We start from the raw sequence: 20,724 nt of genomic DNA, 5'->3' as shown, positions 1-20,724 counted from the left end.
GTTTCCACTGAGAAATGGTGTGTCAGTAGCCAAACACCAGCCAGGATCCCATCCTACAGCACTCCTTTACCAAAGCCACTATTTCCCCTCCTCTCTGTCCTTCTTATACTGTATATATATCGCCATCTAGAGGCTAAATGTGGCTATTGCTACAACTTCTCAGAGCAGCTAATACTGTACTTTACCTGAATTATCATGGTGTTACAAGAATCACACTCCAGAATAATGTATGGTGTCAAGAGTTGACTCTCTATGGTTGACTTTATGGAGGAAACGACTGGTGAAAAGGTGTGTGTTTAGGCCTGCACTCTGAACTTGAGTCGGTCATAGTTGTTTTGATTTGTGGAAAGTTTGTAAGGAGACAGAGGGAGTGGATGAGGGAGAAAGAGGGAGGGGTGGGAGTGAAACAGAGAGGGGAAGGTTTACTAGACTCTGAAAGGGAGCAGAGAGACAGAGGGAGTCCCACACAGATGTTTGAGCACACAGGCGGAGGATAGGAGAGAGACAGAGAGATTGAGAAAGACACTATGTTATCCAAGGACATTCTCTTCATTTCTCATCACCAAGGAGACAGGACTGTGACCAGGAAAGAGACCCGAGGATTGACACACATATCATAATTTGAAGTCGTTCAAGTGGTCAACATGAGGAGCAGCTCTCAAGCCTGTGGTAAGAGCATTCAACTGGCAAATCAAACATCTGCATGTTCCTTCATTCCATACGTTATGTCAGTGCTATGATCACTAAGATTATAAGCCTAGTACCTCTGCACATTCATCTGGTATTGGTAGCCTATTTCCTGTATATAGCTCCATTATTGTTTATTTCATTTTATTCCTCTTGTGTTACTACTATTATTTGTATTATTATTTTTAAACTCTGCGTTGTTGGGAAGGGTTCGTAAGAAAGCATTTCATGGTAAAATCTACACCAGTTGTATTCGGTGCATGTAACAAATACAATTTTGATTTGTACGGGCCATACATTTTTGTTAATGGATCAGAGACGCTGACATGCTTTTACAGTAACCTCATCTGATCAACACCTTTGTCTTTATTGCTCATTTTAGCAGGCGTACCAATAAAAAAAATGGCACTATGCTTTAGTCATTCTTTTAAGAATGTGTAAGTGTCCTTTCTTTCTCTGTGTGTGAGCGTGTGTATGCCCAGGTGAACACTTTGTCTCTGTGTGTGAGAATGTCTGCATCTGAGGCAAGTTAGAGTCGAGTGCTTTAATGATGGGTATGTTCCAGTGATGACATCATCCCTGCTGGGCAGAAATGGCAGGCAGAGATTCTCACTCAGAGAATAAATTGCCCTAATTAACTATGGGGGTCCTAAGGGTATCTATTTCACAGTGCTGGCTGAGCTTGCTCACACCAGTATGTGAATGATCAGGGGGAAGGGGTGTGTGTGTGTGTGTGTGTGTGTGTGTGTGTGTGTGTGTGTGTGTGTGTGTGTGTGTGTGTGTGTGTGTGTGTGTGTGTGTGTGTGTGTGTGTGTGTGATGTGCAGGTCAGCTGTTTGTTTTCCACCAACAATTGCTAATAACCCATCACCAATCGCCAGACTATATGTGATAAAGTGATAATCTGAGGCCCGTGCCTGACCCTAACCCGCTAATATAGAAAATGCGCTGTACAGTCAAAGATGGCAGAGCGATTTTTTTTGACAGGCCGTTTTAGAAAGGCCTATGTTTCTGCATATAATTTCCGACATTTTGGTTGGCAATTTGTTAGTCAACTTGTCTGTAGTTAGATACATGCAGCTTCTCTTCTGTCTACTTGTTGCCCTAGAATACAAAATAATCCCTTGCTCACCAGAATCATTTCATAAACCGATAGAATGAATGCTTCAATCTAGTTGACTGTAATGTTTTCTCTTTCATCTCTGCTACTGCTACTCTCCCGCAGCAAAGATGTTTACGGACTGAAAAGAAAAGGCAACTCTAAATAGTTTCCATGCAACATTTCAGTTTGACCAGTTTTAAGGAAATTTAAAGCTGTGAAAAACTACCCAACATGTTTCTGATAAGATTTCCGTTCAGCTTGGATGCATATTTTATCTGGTTGTGGTACTATCAGCTTTTAGAACTAGCTGGCTACCACATGGTTACTCAACACTGCAACTTAGAGGCTGCTGCCATATGTACATAGACATGGAATCTCAAGTAATTTTAATAATGAAACACTAGTCACTTCAATAATGTTTACCGTAATTTCCGGACTATTAAGCACACCTGAATATAAGCCGCACCCACTGAATTTTATTTTTATTTTTATTTTGAACATAAATAAGCCGCACATGTCTATAAGCCGCAGGTGCCTACCGGTACATTGAAACAAATTAACTTTACATTTACACAGGCTTTAACGAAACACAGCTTGTAACAAAAATAAATAGGCTTTAACGAAACATGGCTTGTAACAAAAATAAATAGGCTTTAACGAAACACGGCTTGTAACAAAAATAAATAGGCTTTAACGAAACACGGCTTGTAACAAAAAATAAAAAATTAGCAGTAAGCTTTAATTGTCTTTTTGCACTGAGTCAATTCCTCACACTGCTGTTTCCAACGTCTTATCATCGACTCATTAAGACCAAGCTCCCGTGCAGCAGCTCTATTTCCTTTTCCAACAGCCAAACCTTAACCCTTTTAGCTAACCCTTCCCCTTACCCAAACCTTAACCCTTTTAGCTAACCCTTTCCCTAACCCAAACCTTAACCCTTTTAGCTAACCCTTTCCCTAACCCTTCCCTAGCCAAGGCTGTGTACAAGCACTGAGGTTGAGAACAATTGTTATTTATCATTGGTGATCTCCTATCGTGTGCGTATGACGCTCGAAGGATTGTTTGATAAATCACACTTTTTCTATGCATATGAACATTCTGTATTCCATTTGTACAAAGTATTTTCGAATAGTTTCTCTGCAATATTGATAAATGAGGCCCTAGGACCCCCAGGACGCGCATCACTAGTGTGTGTGTGTGTGTGTGTGTGTGTGTGTGTGTGTGTGTGTGTGTGTGTGTGTGTGTGTGTGTGAGTGTGTGTGTGTGTGTGCGTGTGCATGCGCGTGTGTGTGTGTTCAACTATAAAGCATTGGCATGTGTGAGAATAAAGTATGACTGTTTTACACAGATTATTTATATTATGTTCTGTGGGTTATGATTCCCCTGATCATGAAGTTCTAAGTCTTCCATCTTCAGGACGGAGTGTTCATTATAGAGATCCTATTAAATTACTACAGCAGCTATGTCATTAACCCTCAAAGTTCCAGAATGGTATGAAAATGGCAGCCATTGTGGTCAGGGAGAAATCCATACCAGTCTAATTGGAATGAGTGGCAGTAGAGGCATAGGTGATGCATTTCCTGCGTTTACTTATGCAGGAAAGTAAGGCATGTGATATATCAGAAATGGTGTAATATAGCCTAACTATTGTCAACCTAAAATATTATCATACAATTATAAATAGAGTTTACACAGGTTTTATACCAATTGTCTGTATAACAGCCTGTAAAATAATCAGGGCTCAGGCTAAGACCCAGATGCAGACACAGGAGGCAGATAGTACGAGTCTCAGAGGTTATTGTAGTTCAGAGTTTTTTATAGTTAAAAGGGCAGGCAAAGTAAGTCAAGGCAGGCAAAGGGTCGTAATCCAAATCAGAGTCAGGCAGGTACAGGACGGCAGGCAAAGTAAGTCAAGGCAGGCAAAGGGTCGTAATTCAAATCAGTCAGGCAGGTACAGGTCGGCAGGATCAGGGTCAGGACAGGCAGAAAGGTCAGAACTGGGAAGACTAAGAAAAACAAAAGCTAGCGCACAGGAAACACGGGAACACGCTGGTAGAACTTGACGGGACAAGACGAACTGGCAACAGACAAACAGAAAACGCAGGCATAAATACACAGGGGATAATGAGAGGAGATTGGAGACACCAGGTGGGGGGTGGAGACAAGCACAAATACAGGTGAAACAGATCAAGGTGTGACAAAAATATATGCAAACAGACAATAAATGTCTCCATGTTTGTTTTCTTGGAAAACTGTGTGTTAAAATATGATAAAATATCAGTACTTTTTGAATTTACAACTTTTCTGTCCTAACATCAACTGAATTCAGCCAGTGTCTGGCTGTGTTGACTGCATTGTTTTTATGGAATGCTGGCATATTGGCAGTAAATTTGAAAAAATATTGGATCATCCCACTTAAACTGGGTTGGAGAGTAGCCTAACTAATTAAGCTTACATGTACAGTGCATTCGCAAAAATATTCAGGCCCCTTGACTTTTTCCACATTTCATTATGTTACAGCCTTATTCTAAAAAGGATTAAATAGTTTTTTCCCCCCTCATCAATCTACACACAATACCCCATAATGACAAAAGCAAAAAAAGGTTTTTATATTTTTTGGAGAATGTATTAAAAGGAAAAAACTGAAATAATGACATTTACATAAGTATTCAGACCCTTTATTCAGTACTTTGTTGAAGCACCTTTGGCAGCGATTACAGCCTCGAGTCTTCTTGGGTATGATGCTACAAGCTTGGCACACCTGTATTTGGGGAGTTTCTCACATTCTTCTCTGCAGATCCTCTCAAGTTTTGTCAGGTTGGATGGGGAGCATCACTGCAGAGCTATTTTCAAGTCTCTCCAGAGATGTTTGATCAGGTTCAAGTCTGGGCTCTGGCTGGGCCACTCAAGGATATTCAGAGACTTGTCCGAAGCCACTCCTGCGTTGTCTTGGCTGTGTGCTTAGGGTCGTTGTCCTGTGGAAGGTGAACCTTCACCCCAGTCTGAGGTCCTGAGCGCTCTGGAGCAGGTTTTCATCGAGGATCTCTCTGTACTTTGCTCTATTCATATTTCCCTCGATCCTGACTAGTCTCCCAGTCCCTGCCACTGAAAACATCCCCACAACATGATGCTATCGCTACCATGCTTTACTGTAGGGATGATGCCAGATGTTTCCTCCAGATGTGACACTTGGCATTCAGGCCAAAAAGTTCCATCTTGGTTTCATCAGACCAGAGAACATGTTTATCATGTTCTGAGAGTCTTTAGATGCCTTTTGGCAAACTCCAAGCGGGCTGTCATGATCCTTTTACTGAGGAGTGGCTTCCTTCTGGCAACTATACCATAAAGGCCTGATGATGGAGGCCACTGTGTTCTTGGGGACCTTCAATGCTGCAGAAATGTTTTGGTACCCTTCCCCAGGTCTGTGCCTCGACACAATCCTGTCTCAGAGCTCTTCGGACAATTCCTTCAACCTCATGGCTTGGTTTTTGCTCTGACATGCACTGTCAACTGTGAGACCTTATATAGACAGGTGTCTGCCTTTCCAAATCATGTCCAATCAATTGAATTTGCCACAGGTGGACTCCAATCAACCTCTCAAGGATGATCAATGGAAATAGGATGCACCTGATCTCAATTTAGCAAAAGGTCTGAATACTTATGTAAATAAGATATTTCTGTTTTTGCTTTGTCATTATGGGGTATTGTGTGTAGATTAATGAGGAAAAACATTTATTTAATCAATTTTAGAATAAGGCTGTAACGTAACAAAATGTGGAAAAGGGGAAGGGGTCTGAATACTTTCTGAATGCACAGTTACATTACTAGCAAAAATATTGTAATCAGATTAGGCTACAGATACTTTTGAAAAAGTAAATGATTACTTATTGGATTATTTTTAAATTCAGAAAGGATGTTTGCGAGAAAAAAAATACATTATGACACCTTTCTGTTTACTCAATGACATTCAATTCAGCATTGAAAAAAGGTGCAAGTTTAAGTTTCTTCCACCTGAGCGAATCTAACCACAAGTCAGAGACCACTATGATGTAACACCAAATGCATTTGATGCATCCTTTTTGTCTTCTTCTAATGCCTCTTAAGGGGAAAGTAATCCAAAAGTAATTGAAAGTAATTCGATTACGTTATCCAAAACTTACATTAGGCTACTGATGACAATTTTGGACAAGTAACTAGTAACTGTAAGGGATTACATTTAGAAAGGAACCTACCCAACCCTGACTGGCTGGCTAGCTAGCTAACAAACATTCGGTGCAGATTATGTTTTACACAATAACTTATCACAGCCCCAGCTGACCACTGGTTTACCAACTCCGTTACCAACATGGTTGACCTTTTGTACCATCATAAGAATGTTCATGTCCATTATAGTATTCTAAGTCCTAATTATGTGGTGCTCATCCTGTATCTCTAATATCTGACAACAAACTTAGCTGACATCTTCTTTACTAGAAGCCATGGAAACCCAATGTGTAATGGGAAGTAAACCATATTTACGACCAAAACACACATTAGAATCCACATATCCCCCCCCCCCAAAAAAAACGCACTATTGTCAGAGACACACTGACGTGGAGCAGATGTACAAACACGGACAGAGACACAGACCTAACATGCTCATGCCCAGATGCCCACACATACACAAACACAAAACAAGAAGAGCAGAATTACAGGCGTGAACATTCTCCAGATCTCAAAAACATCTGTACCTGTCTGAATCTATTGTTCAGGTGTCTGTTACATTACTGGTATATTAACTATATTATAAATGCTGAAGCTGGAGTAAACTCAAAATACGTTTTCCCACAGCTGCTTACAATTACAGCTATACATGTTTTTTGCATATTCTTTACAGTATTATTATCATGGAATAAAATTAATGTTATTAAGCATTTCTAACAACCCTAGTCAATTATGCTTGCCTTTGGTGTGTAAGTAAGTCTAACTTAATTTGTATGATTTAGGCCTTATGACTTATTACATTTTACCAAATAGTATCCAGATACAATATGGGTGCCAGAGGGAAAGAGGCGTCCATGATGTGGCCTCTTACGTACCTTCTATACAGCCCAATGCACCCCAGTCCTTACAGAACTAAGTTCCATCTCTTTCTCTCTCTGTCTAAATCATCACTGATCTCATTGCTGCTTAGCGCAATCATCCACTCTTTTAATAACATTATTGCTATTGCATACTGTCAGTGTTTAGTGGATCCAAGAGCAGATAACACGGCTGTGTTTCTGTGTGTGTCTAGAAGGTTATTTCCCGATTGGGTTGCTCTGACAAAGTTGTTTTGGCTGTTGTCATAACTAAAGTATTGGCTTGGAACCAAGCAAGGCTTCTCTCACTGCATCCGCTAAAACATGACCTGTGACTGGGGGGCTGACAACAGAGAAGAGAAAGAGAGAGAGAGAGAGAGAGATTGTGTGAAAGAGAGAGAAAGAGTCCAAAACTCAGCGCTGTTCATTAGGACCCACATCTGGCCCTGTGGCTGTAGTTCAGCAGACGTGTTGAGGTGTGTAATCTTGATTAATCTCTCAGTGTTTGCCACTCTGTTTAAGGCATGTGTTGTTTTACGGGGGAATCTGCTGTGTTTTATAGTGCTGTGACTAATGCCTATATATAGTCTAATGTCTAGTCCCTACAATTGTATCCGAGTCTGTCTGCTCTGGCTAGCTGACACTAGAACGAACTCCTCTCCCGCCAGGAAACTGTTTTGTCTTCATTTCTGTTCGTATCTAATAACTGCAATCTAAACTGGCTGTTTCTCAATTTAGAATTTAGAAGAAAGTTCTCAGATTTGTTAGATTAATATGCACACTACCATTATCAGAGCATGTCATCTGTTTGTGAATGTGGATATTTGAGGTTGTGTATTACATACCTTCTCTCTTTCTCCCTCTACAGAGGTGAGGATGTGGCTGTTTGTGGCCATGGCTTTTCTTTGCCAGTGTGTGATTGGTCAGACGCTGGAGGCCAAGGCGAAAGGAGCTCCGCCTCGTCTGATCTGCAGTGTTCTGGGGTTGCCAGGGAGACCAGGTAAACCTGGCCCAAATGGGCCGCCAGGGGAAAATGGGAATATGGGAATCCCAGGAAGAGACGGAAGAGATGGCAGGAAGGGAGAGAAAGGAGAGAAGGGTGAAGCAGGTACAGTACTGACCTTGTATAACTCCATAAAACATATCCACACAGTTCACATATTGACTCATACTGTATATTTACTTATTGTCTACATTAGCTCTATCAACATGTAATACAATACATGGCCAGATTTGGCAGTATCACCACAACATTGATTGGAGTCCACCTGTGATGAATTCAATTGATTGGACATGATTTGGAAAGGCACACACCTGTCTATATGAGGTCCCACAGTTGACAGTGCATGTCAGAGCAAAAACCAAGCCATGGGGTTGAAGGAATTGTCCATAGAGCTCCGAGACAGGATTGTGTCGAGGCACAGATCTGGGGAAGGGTACCAAAACATTTCTGCAGCATTGAAGGTCCCCAAGAACACAGTGGCCTCCATCATTTCTAAATGGAGTAAGTTTGGAACTACCAAGACTCTTCATAGAACTGGCCACCTGGCCAAACTGAGCATTTGGGGGAGAAGGGCCTTGGTCAGGGAGGTGACCAAGAATTCGATGGTCACTCTGATAGAGCTCCAGAGTTCCTCTGTGGAGATGGGAGAACCTTCCAGAAGGACAACCATCTCTGCAGCACTTCAGCAATCAGGCCTTTATGGTAGAGTTTCCAGACGGAAGCCACTCCTCAGTAAAAGGATCATGACAGCCCGCTTGGAGCTTGCCGAAAGGCATCTAAAGACTCTCAGAACATGATAAACATGTTCTCTGGTCTGGTGAAACCAAGATTGAACTCTTTGGCCTGAATGCCAAGCGTCACGTCTGGAGGAAACCTGGCACCATCCCTACCGTGAAGCATGGTGGTGGCAGCATCATGCAGTTGGGATGTTTTTCAGCGGCAGGGACTGGGAGGCGAGTACAGAGCGGAGCAAAGTACAGAGAGATCCTTGATGAAAACCTGCTCCATTGCGCTCAGGACCTCAGACTGGGGCGAAGATTCACTTTCCAGCAGGACAACGACCCTAAGTACACAGCCAAGACAACGCAGGTGTGGCTTCGGGACAAGTCTCTGAATGTCCTTGAGCGGCCCAACCAGAGCCCGGACTTGAACCCGATCGAACATTTCTGGAGAGACCTGAAAATAGCTGTGCAGCAACACTCCCCATCTAAACTGACAGAGCTTGAGAGGATATGCAGAGAAGAATGTGAGATACTCCAAAAATACAGGTGTGCTGATACTCAAGGCTGTAATCGCTGCCAAAGGTGCTTCTACAAAATACTGAGTAAAGGGTCTGAATACTTATGCAAATGTGATATTTCAGTTTTACATTTTTTATACATTTGCAAAAATACATGTTTTTTTTCATTATGGGGTATTGTGTGTATATTGATGAGGGGAAAAAAGTATTTAATGCATTTTAGAATAAGGCTGTAACTTAACAAAATGTGGAAAAAGGGAAGGGGTCTGAATAATTTCCGAATGCACTGTATGTGTTACACAGCCATATTTCACCAGGCAGACCATGAGCCAGACAGATAAAGTTATGTGTGGTTTAAATCAAAACTTGTGTGTGAGGTGTGGTTTAAATCCAAGATTTCTATGTGTCTGAGCTTTCCAGGGAGTTTCCCTTATTTGGGGTGTGTTTATGTTTTCCCCACTGTTTAGACGCCTGGTTCTCCTGCTTTGGAGTGATTCAGTCTAAGACTTTATATGGGTCAGCGCTGCCATAGAAGCTGAAACAAAGTTAAATCACTGCCTCTGTTAATGTCGTCCATGTACTTCATGGCTTTAAGTCAAGTACTTGAGACATGAGCTCCCCTAAATGCAACAAAAGTCACATTTGATGGGGTCTCTAACCATTCCCCTATTAGTTTCAAATCAAATTTTGGACTGCTACAGTGGTAAATATGAAAATAAAAGCTTTTTCTAAATGAAACGAACACCCCCGCCTCCCGTGTCATCCTTTAAACCAGTTACAGTTGCTTCAGGTTATTTCAATCGCATTCATCTCTCTCTGTCTGTCTTGAGTTTTCTAGCAAACTTGCAACATTGTATTGACTAGGTCCAGCCCGCTAGCAACTTGCAACATTATCAACTCCCAGCTAGAAACTGATGTTCTGAGAACCATATGTTTCTTAGAGCTTGGTGAGAGCGTGGTTGTCCTATGGTTATTTTTCATACAACCTTACCACAACTCTCTGGGAATGGTGCAGTATAGTTGCTGAGCTCTTCCGAGAATGTTAAGAAACAATGTTCTTCTGTGGGAATGTCAGTACTTCAGCGTAATGTTTCCTACAGGTTTCCTCATAGTTCTATTTAAAGTCATATTCTCAAATTGTTCTGAGAACGTTAAGAAAACTATTCACAAAAAGCAAAAGAACACTTTAGTAACGTTCAGAGAACTTTCTAAGAATGTTATTTAAAACCATATACATTCCGTTCTCACCATCAACAAAACTCTCTCTATCCTCTGTCTTCTTAAGTGTGTTCAGGTGTGTTGGCCGCGCCCACTAATTGGCCACACCTGATCTTAATTAGTCCTTGTTTCCTTTGAAATGGGGTCTTTTTGAATAGACTAAAATGAATAGCTATGTATGAGTTAAAAACCATAGCATGCTAGCTCCATCTTGGTGGCACACTGGATTTTGATGGAGAACAGAAGACCATAGGTTTGAATCTCATTGCCCTGTGCCACAATAAAAAATAAATGTGTTTAATTGATTAATGCCTAAGCAAATCACATGTAATGTTTCCTATCTGTGCTTGGAGTTCATAAAAGTTAACCCAAACTAAGATAGCAGTGTTATTGAAACATGTTATACTTGTGTAAAAGTAAATATAACTTAAAACCTGTTTGGGATATGGGGCAGTATTTTCACGTTCGGATGAAAAGCGTGCCCAGAGTAAACTGCCTGCTACTCGGGCCCAGAGTCAAATATTTGCATATTATTAGTAGATTTGGATAGAAAACACTCTGAAGTTTCTAAAACTGTTTGAATGATGTCTGTGAGTATAACAGAACTCATATGGCAGGCAAAAACCTGAGAAAAATCCAACCAGGAAGTGGGAGATTTGAGGCTTGTAGTTTTTCAAGTGATTGCCTATCCAAACTACAGTGTCTGTGGGGTCATTTTGCACTTTTTAAGGCTTCCACTAGATGTCAACAGTCTTTAGAACCTTGTTTCATGCTTCTACTGTTACTGGGGAGAGAATAAGAGCCCATTCAACCAGTGGACTGCCTGAGACCAATGAGTTGTTTACTGCGCGGTCACACTCCTTCTTTTTCCTCTGTAATGAATACGCTATTGTCCAGTTGGAATATTATCGAATATTTATGATAGAAAGACAAACGTTTATCTTTAAAATGGTGTAAAATAGTTGAATGTTTGAGAAATTTGAATTATGAGATTTTTGTTGTTTTGTATTTCGCACCCTGCTATTCCATTGGCTGTTGGCGAGGGGTCCCGCTGGCGGTGCGGGGTCCCACTAGCGGAAATTCTGTCCTCAACAGGTTTTATTAGAAAATGACTCAAGTAAATGTGAAAGTCACCCAGTAAAATACTACTTGAATAAAAGTCTAAAAGTACTTGGTTTTAAATATACAGTTGAAGTCGGAAGTTTACATACACTTAGGTTGGAGTGATTAAACTCATTTTTCAACCACTCCACAAATTTATAGTTTTGGCAAGTCGGTTAGGACATCTACTTTGTGCATGACACAAGTCATTTTTCCAACCATTGTTATCAGACAGATTATTTCACTTATAATTCACTGTATCACAATTCCAGTGGGTCAGAAGTTTACATACACTAAGTTGACTGTGCCTTTAAACAGCGTGGAAAATTCCAGAAAATGATGCCATGGCTTTAGAAGCTTCTGATAGGCTAATTGACATCATTTGAGTCAATCGGAGGTGTACCTGTGGATGTATTTCAAGGCCGACCTTCAAACTCAGTACCAATTGGCTTGACATCATGGGAAAATCTAAAGAAATCAGCCAAGACCTCAGAGAAAAAAATTGTAGACCTCCACAAGTCTAGTTCATCCTTCGGAGCAATTTCCAAACACCTGAAGGTACCACGTTCATCTGTACAAACAATAGTACGCAAGAATAAATACCACGGGACCGTACAGCCGTCATACCGCACAGGAAGGAGACGCGTTCTGTCTCGTAGAGATGAACATACTTTTGTGCGAAAAGTTCAAATCAATCCCAGAACAACAGCAAAGGATCTTGTGAAGATGCTGGAGGAAACAGGTACAAAAGTATTTATATCCACAGTAAAACGAGTCCTATATCGACATAACCTGAAAGGCTGCTCTTCAAGGAAGAAGCCACTGCTCCAAAACCGCCATTAACAAGCCAGACTATGGTTTGCAACTGCAGATGGGGACAAAGATCATACTTTTTGGAGAAATGTCCTCTGGTCTGATGAAAGAAAAATAGAACTGTTTGGCCATAATGACCATCGTTATGTATGGAGGAAAAAGGGGGAAGCTTGCAAGCTGAAGAACACCATCCCAACCGTGAAGCACACGGGTGGCAGCATCATGTTGTGGGGTGCTTTGCTGCAGGAGGGACTGGTGCATTTCACAAAATAGATGGCATCATGAGGGAGGAAAATTATGTGGATATATTGAAGCAACATCTCTAGACATCAGTCAGGAAGTTAAAGCTTGGTCGCAAATGGTCTTCCAAATGGACAATGACCCCAAGCATACTTCCAAAGTTGTGGCAAAATGGCTTAAGGACAACAATGTCTAGGTAATGGAGTGGCCATCACAAAGCCCTTACCTCGATTCTATAGAAAATTTGTGGTCAGAACTGAAAAAGTGTGTGCGAGCAAGGAGGCCTACAAACCTGACTCAGTTACACCAGCTCTGTCAGGAGGAATGGGCCAAAATTCATCCAACTTATTGTGGGAAGCTTGTGGAAGGCTACCTGAAACGTTTGACCCAAGTTAAACAATTTAAAGGCAATGCTACCAAATACTAATTGAGTGTATGTAAACTTCTGACCCACTGGGAATGTGATGAAAGAAATAAAATCTGAAATAAATCACTCTCCACTATTATTCTGACATTTCACATTCTTAAAATAAAGTGGTGATCCTAACTGACCTAAGACAGGGAATTTTTACTAGGATTAAATGTCAGGTATTGTGAAAACGGATTTTAAAGGCATTTGGCTAAGCTGTATGTAAACTTCCCACTTCAACTGTAAGTATGTATCAAAAGTAAATAGAATTGATAAAATGTATCTAAGTTTCAAAAGTAAAAGTAAAAGTATCAATTATTTCAAATTTCTTATATTAAGCAAACCAGATGGCACAATGTTCTTGTTTTATTTTATTGACTGATAGCCAGGGGCACACTCCAACATTCAGACATAATTTCCAAATGAAACATTGGTGTTTAGTGAGTCCACCAGGTCAGAGGCAGTAGGGATGACCAAGGATGTTCTCTTGATAAGTGTGTGAATTGGACCATTTTCCTTTCAAAATGTAACGAGTACTTTTCGGTGTCAGGGAAAATGTATGGAGTAAAAAGTACATTATTTTATTTAGGAATGTAAAAGTAAAAGTTGCCAGAAGTACAGATACCCCAAAAAACTACTTAAGTAGTACTTTAAAGTTTTTTTACACCACTGGATAAGAGCATCAGCTGAATTACAAAACTTTCAAACGTAACAGATGTTTCTTTCCCTTCATCAAATGGCAGGTGCTCAGTGCACTGCTTGGATGCGCAGGTATCCTACTTTTTGAAGTGAATTGACAATCAGATGAAAACATCATGACTGGTTGTGTTTATGTCATATTAAAAGGTAAAACACTTTTACCCTTAAAATACATGTCTTTACTATTAGGCCCATAAAAAATAAAGCATATGCACAAACAGGAAGTACCTTGAAAAAAATAGAGACCCCCGAATGTCACGGTATAATTAGCATACTGGGTTTAAGATAAATCCTGCATTAGTATCAGATGCAAAACATACTATATCAACGAGCCGTAAATGTCAGGCTCAAAGTACCTGCGTTCTGCATGATATTCTTTTACAGATTTACAGATTAAAAGGAACCTAGGCACGCAAATCCACACAGTGTCACGGCTGTCGAAAGGAGAAGAGGACCAAGGTGCAGCGTGTGTGTCGTTCCACATTTTTATTTACACTGTGAAACTATGCAATACATAAATAAACTGAAAGACAAAAACAACAAACCGTGACGCAAAGGTGAAACATACATAACTCAAAATGAATCTCCCACAAACCCAAGTGGAAAAAAACCCTACTTAAGTATGATCTCCAATTAGAGACAACGAGGACCAGCTGCCTCCAATTGGAGATCATCCCAAACAAAACCAACATAAAAATACAAAACTAGAACATGAACATAGAAATACAAAACATAGAAAAACACCCCCTGTCACGCCCTGACCTACTCTACCATAGAAAATAACATCTTACTATGGTCCGGACGTGACGCACAGACACATTCTCAGACACACACATCAGAATAGCACTCATTTTTGCAGACATTCAGTACATGCACACACATGCATCCTGTCCATTCTTTCCTAGCTCCAAGAAAATGTATTGTGTGATGGTTTGGTTTGATACAATCACAGATCTCACCACACAGTACACCAGTCAGTGCAGCACTGTCAAACATACTGTAGATTGTGGCTGGACTCCAAGGGTGACATAATAACCGAGGATGGATGTGAGGCACTGAGCCTATTCACTAATAGTAGGTTTGAAGATGCACAGGGAATCATCTTACCCATATTACAAATAGGTAATCAATGCTGGTCTAAAGTGATACCCATAACTGTTATAGAATGTGTCAATGGCAATACACAGCTAGAATTACAGACAGTCTGATCGCCAACTGTATCTCTCTGTTTCAGGGGAAAAGGGGAAACTTGGCCCAACGGGTAAACGTGGCGAGCGGGGTGTCCGGGGTCCAGGGGGGAAGAGAGGTCCTGATGGAGAATGCGGGGACGGGGGCCGACCAGGGCCTCCAGGGCCCCTTGGGAAGAAAGGGGACAAGGGCCAGCGAGGACCACTGGGTACGGCAGGCATCTGCCGGTGTGGCAGCCTGGTGCCTAAAGCAGCCTTCTCTGTGGGAATCACCAGCAGTTACCCTGCTGAGAAGGAACCTATCAAGTTCAACAAGGTCCTCTTCAACGAGGGCGGCCACTACAACCCAGAGACGGGCAAGTTCATCTGCGCCTACCCAGGCATCTACTACTTCTCCTATGACATCACCCTGGCTAACAAACATCTGGCCATCGGGCTGGTGCAGAACGGGCAGTACCGCATCAAGACATTTGATGCCAACACAGGGAACCATGATGTGGCCTCTGGGTCGCTTGTGATGTTCCTGAACCCAGAAGACGAGGTGTGGCTGGAGATCTTCTTCAAGGACCAGAATGGCCTGTTTGCAGACGAAGGGTGGTCTGACAGCCTGTTCTCTGGATTCCTGCTCTATGCAGATACCAACTACCTGGACTCACTAGCAGAGGACTACGCATAGTGACTTATAACGCTCAATAAAGGACTGAGAGGACTGAGTTTGTAGCCTCCCCTTGACATATTTACAGTATCTATATTTCATCATGTATTATTTATATTCTATATAACTATGTGGGTGTACATGTATGCAAGCGTGTGTGTATGTATTGTGGGACAAGAAACAATATATTTTTTAAATGTTTGTTTACAATGTTTGTTTGGAGAAAAATGTCTAAGTATCTCAAAGTGATATGTTTCATTAATAAAATTGATGATATGCACTCAGTCAGTAAGGAATATACACTGTACTCTCTTTTCAAAAGTATTGAATAGTATTAGAGTTGAATACTATTAGAGTTGAAGCCACAAGTACAGTACAGCCAGTGCGGAGATATAATATACAGTTGAAGTCGGAAGTTTACATACACCTTAGCCAAATACATATAAACTCAGTTTTTCACAATTCCTGACATTTAATCCAAGTAAAAATTCCCTGTCTTAGGTCAGTTAGGATCACCACTTTATTTTAAGAGGTCTTTATTTAACCTGCAAATTAATTATTTAAAAATCATACAACGTGACTTTCTGGATTTTTGTTAGATTCCGTCTCTCACAGTTGAAGTGTACCTATGATGAAAATTACAGACCTCTACATGCATTGTAAGTAGGAAAACCTGCAAAATCGGCAGTGTATCAAATACTTGTTCTCCCCACTGTATACATGCTGGAGCGCGTGCTACGGGTGGGTGCTGCTTTGGTTACCAGTGAGCTGAGATAAGGCGGTGCTTTACCGAGCAAAGACTTATCGATGACCTGGAGCCAGTGGGTTTGGCGACAAATTTGAAACGAGGGCCAGCCAACGAGAGCATACAGGTGGCAGTGGTGGGTAGTATATGGGGCTTTGGTGACAAAACTAATGGCACTGTGATAGACTGCATCCAATTTGCTGAGTAGAGTAGGCTATTTTGTAAATTACATCGCCGAAGTCAAGGATCGGTAGGATAGTCAGTTTTACGAGGGTATGTTTGGCAGCATGAGTGAAGGATGCTTTGTTGCAAAACAAGAAGCCGATTCTATATTTAATTTTGGATTGGAGATGCTTCATGTGAGTCTGGAAGGAGAGTTTACAGTCTAACCAGACATCTAGGTATTTGTAATTGTCCACATATTCTAAGTCAGAACCGTCCAGAGAAGTGATGATGGATGGGCGGGCAGGTGCGGGTAGCGATCGGTTGAGAAGAGCATGCATTTAGTTTTACTTGCATTTAAGAGCAGTTGGAGGCCACAGAAGGAGAGTTGTATGGCATTGAAGCTTGTCTGGAGGCTAGTTAACACAGATAACACAGGTTTGTAGGCTTCCTTGCTTGCACGCGCTTTTTCAGTTCTGCCAACAAATTTTCTATGGGATTGAGGTCAGAGCTTTTTGATGGCCACTCCAATACCTTGACTTTCTTGTCCTTAAGCCATTTTGCCACAACTTTGGATGTATGCTTGGGGTCATTGTCCATTTGGAAGACCCATTTGCGACCATGCTTCAACTTCCTGACTGATGTCTTGAGATGTTGCTTCAATATATCCACATAATTTTCCTCCCTCATGATGCCATCTATTTTGTGAAGTGCACCAGTCCATCCTGCAGCAAAGCACCCCCACAACATGATGCTGCCACCCCCGTGCTTTACAGTTGGGATGGTGTTTCTTCAGCTTGCAAGCCTCCCCCTTTTTCCTCCAAACATAACGATGGTCACTATGGCCAAACAGTTCTATTTTTGTTTCATCAGACCAGAGGACATTTCTCCAAAATTACGATCTTTGTGCAGTTGCAAACCATAGTCTGGCTTTTTAGTGGCGGTTTTGGAGCCGTGGCTTCTTCCTTGCTGAGCGGCCTTTCGGGTTATGTTGATATAGGACTACCTTTTTCCTCCAACATCTTCACAAGATCCTTTGCTGTTGTTCTGGGATTGATATGCACTTTTCGCACCAAAGTATGTTCATCTCTAGGAGACAGAACACGTCTCCTTCCTGAGCAGTATGACGGCTGTGCGGTCCCGTGGTGTTTATTCTTGCGTACTATTGTTTGTACAGATGAACGTAGTACCTTCAGGCGTTTGGAAATTGCTCCCAAGTATGAACCAGACTTGTGGAGGTCTACATTTTTTTTCTCTGAAGTCTTGGCTGATTTCTTTAGATTTTCCCATGATGTCAAGCCAAGAGGTACTGAGTTTGAAGGTCGGCCTTGAAATACATCCACAGGTACACCTCCAATTGACATAAATTATGTCAATTAGCCTGTCAGAAGCTTCTAAAGCCATGACATCATTTTCTGGAATTTTCCAAGCTGTTTTAAGGCACAGTCAACTTAGTGTATGTACACTTCTGACCCACTGGAATTGTGATACACTAAAAAAAATCTGTCTCTAAACAATTATTGGTAAATTACTTGTGTCATGCACAAAGAAGATGTCTTAATCGACTTGCCAAAACTAAAGTTTGTTAACAAGAAATTTATGGAGTGGTTGAAAAACAAGTTTTAATGTCTCCAACCTAAGTGTATGTAAACTTCCGACTTCAAGAGTGTAATGTAACACATGTTAGGATATATGATATAAATGCTCAATACCGAGAGTGTAATGTAACACATGTTAAAGTTATCATTGGAAACTGACTGTAATAAACCAGTTCGTCCCTATCAGCACAATCATTACCCTTCACTATCTCTATAATATCCCAGCAAAACACTAGAGTTATGGCAGATAATAATCAAGTCAACTAATTCTACTACCCATAGATTATCATTGTGGTCTGGTCCAGCTGATTGAGAGCAGTATGTGTTGAAATCTTCCCCATGTGTTTTTTGGCATGATTTCAGGAATTTTTGAAGCAATGTGTGTTCCTGTTATCTTGTTTACCATCAGAGAATACGGCTTCTCTCATCACATAAAAATTATGCAGGTGAGTATTACCTCATAAAAATAAAAATGGAAATAAATCTGTACAGACATGAGGGGTGTGTGGGGGGGAGACCAGGACCATTCACAGATGATCTCACTCAGTTTAGCTCAACGCTGATTGTCTATTAGTATTATTGTTTATTTTTATCAAGAGAAGCCAAATGGCTTCCCTTGCATTCAATGCTACGGCTGGCAACAATGTCATACAACAGACAACATCAAATAGATGGCCTACACATACTGAGACAGAGGGATGCTGTTTCACTCGCTCAGATACATTTAGCCTCTTGTGAATTGAAAGAAAATTATTAAACACAGAGACGAAAGATAAAATATATTATTTTTTCTTGGTAATTTTTTTATTCTCTGGGTAGAAAAATCTAGCTAGCTAGCTCAGCCATTCATTGGCTAGGTATTCAGAAGCTGGGCAGAAGGCCTTTGCCATTCAACTGTATTAGAGCAGAATTTTGGAGTGACTGTGGAAGCAACCAGTCACATTTTGACTTGCAATGGGTGGGACCGTTTAAAAAAGAAACTGGCGTGTCTAGGCCTTCTACTGAATGCGCAAGAGAAAAAAATGAGTGGCGCAAGCAATATTTTTCCCACGCTAAAGCTAGTAACGCTAGCTAGCTTTTGTTGTAGTAGTGTGACAATGTAAGCTAGCTTGTGTTGTAGTAATGTGACAATGGGGACAGTGGCTGCTGCAGCTGTTATGAACTTCAAGGTGGATGTTGTTGGTCATTTTTTTGTAATACCCTTCTCAAGATTAACTTTCAAACTTCTTTCAAACTTCGTTTGCAAATTATTCTCATCTGGTGAGTGAGCGGTCAGTTATGTACAACGGCAAACCAATCTGTTGGTAAAGCGACGCAAAGCCAACAAGCCATGGCTTCCCTCAGAGGAAAAGACAAGGAGCAACTTGGAGATGCAAATGAGAGTAATGAACAGCTAAAGGATATCGAATGCTAAAATGCTTTCAATGCTAACAAAAAAAAAAATAACTGTTACAATCTGTTGTTAATAAAGTAGTCTATCGTGTCAGACATGCACATACAATGCGTGCGCAAGAACGAACGAGACAACAAAATTAGCCTTCTGGAAACAAAGTGGCAAACTTTAGAAGATGAACTGAACCAGCAAGAAAACAGAGTGAGACAAAACAACATGAGAATATTGTCCTTACTGGAAAATGAGTAAAAAGGAGACCTTTCCAGCTACATATCAGAGGAGCTTGGCGTGGATATGTTACCAGAAGATCTGGAACGATGCCATTGGATCGGCGTGAAACAGAAGAATGCTAAATACCCTTGCATGGTAATCTTCTAGCTGTGGCACTATCAGACCAAAGTCAACATTCTGAAGGCACAGAGGGGAAAGGAGATCAAAATCCACAGCCAGTGCATTCGATTCGTCCAGGACCTGTCTGCTTAGCTGAGAAAAAAGTACAAGCAATACATTCCGATCAAACAGTAACTGGAGGAAAAAGGAATCAAGTCTCAATTACGCATCCTGGACATTCTCAAGTGCCGATGAAGCCTTACATAGGCTGCAATAAATATTTTCAGTTGAAGGAGAGCCCATTGCCCTGAGGAGAGGACGAAGCAGGGGGAAAGTAAGCACACTAGGTTACATACAGTGATGCCCAAGACCAGCTTATTGTAAATTGAGACAATCCTCTTTCCGCCTCCCCCCAATACAATCTAAAGTCTGCTGTCCCCAAGCAACTGTTCTTCTCTATGAGGTAATGATAGAAGTAGCCAATGCCATTGAGATACATGGACACTGAAAAGTCTATACTAGAGAGGAAATATAGCACGTATGTCAATAATTGTTCTATGGATGTGTGTGTGGGCATGAGGGTGAATATGGGGGCATGATATGTGTGTGGGCATGATATGTGTAGTAGGGTGGGAGAGAATGGATATGTGTGTGGGCATGATATGTGTAGTAGGGTGGGAGAGAATGGGTGGGTGGATGCATAGGTTGTATGTTGTATTTGGATGAAGGAGAATGGATGAGTAAGTCGATATACGGATGGGTGTAAATGTGTCTGAGAAGGAAGGGTGGCAAAAGACTTGGGATAAACTTTGCCTGGGCGGGTAAGGCCCGGTAGGCCAAGGATGGGAGGTGGGGATAAGCTTGGCTTGGGTGGGCAAGGGTGGGTAAGGATGGGAGGTTTGGACAAGCTTGGCATGGGTGGGAAAGGGTGGGTAAGGATGGGAGGTTTGGACAAGCTTGGCATGGGTGGGAAAGGGTGGGTAAGGATGGGAGGTTTGGACAAGCTTGGCATGGGTGGAGTTTGGTTTGGGAGAGAGAGAAATATCTCTAGCGGTTGCCCCAGCATGAGTTTTTTATGCATGC

At 41.4% G+C, this 20,724-nt stretch overlaps 1 protein-coding gene across 2 annotated transcripts; it reads left to right on the top strand.

The window, feature by feature from the left end:
- Nucleotides 1-443: 443 nt before the first annotated feature.
- On the top strand, nt 444-18,113 carry LOC106584223 (complement C1q tumor necrosis factor-related protein 7). Of its 2 annotated transcripts, none has more exons than XM_014169266.3 (3): nt 444-669; nt 7,717-7,956; nt 14,806-18,113. In XM_014169266.3, exons 1-3 carry the CDS (start codon nt 645-647, stop codon nt 15,432-15,434), a joined length of 894 nt encoding a protein of 297 aa, XP_014024741.1. In that variant the 5' UTR covers nt 444-644; the 3' UTR covers nt 15,435-18,113. The 2 variants fall into 2 exon arrangements, with proteins under 2 accessions (XP_014024741.1, XP_014024742.1); XM_014169267.3 differs by lacking the exon at nt 444-669 and adding an exon at nt 7,118-7,324.
- The last annotated feature ends 2,611 nt before the right edge of the window (nt 18,114-20,724 follow it).

This window comes from Salmo salar, chromosome 23 (assembly GCF_965601325.2).
Source record: "Salmo salar chromosome 23, fSalSal1, whole genome shotgun sequence".
In the NCBI taxonomy this organism is placed as follows: Eukaryota; Metazoa; Chordata; class Actinopteri; order Salmoniformes; family Salmonidae; genus Salmo; species Salmo salar.
This window is presented reverse-complemented; position numbering and strand designations above follow the sequence as displayed.

Excerpts from the sequence above, each read along its gene's own strand:
- LOC106584223 (XM_014169266.3), top strand. The coding sequence starts at position 645 with ATGAGGAGCAGCTCTCAAGCCTGTG. Across the intron at positions 670-7,716 it reads GAGCAGCTCTCAAGCCTGTG|AGGTGAGGATGTGGCTGTTT; the intron begins GTAAGAGCATTC and ends CTCCCTCTACAG. Across the intron at positions 7,957-14,805 it reads AGGAGAGAAGGGTGAAGCAG|GGGAAAAGGGGAAACTTGGC; the intron begins GTACAGTACTGA and ends TCTCTGTTTCAG.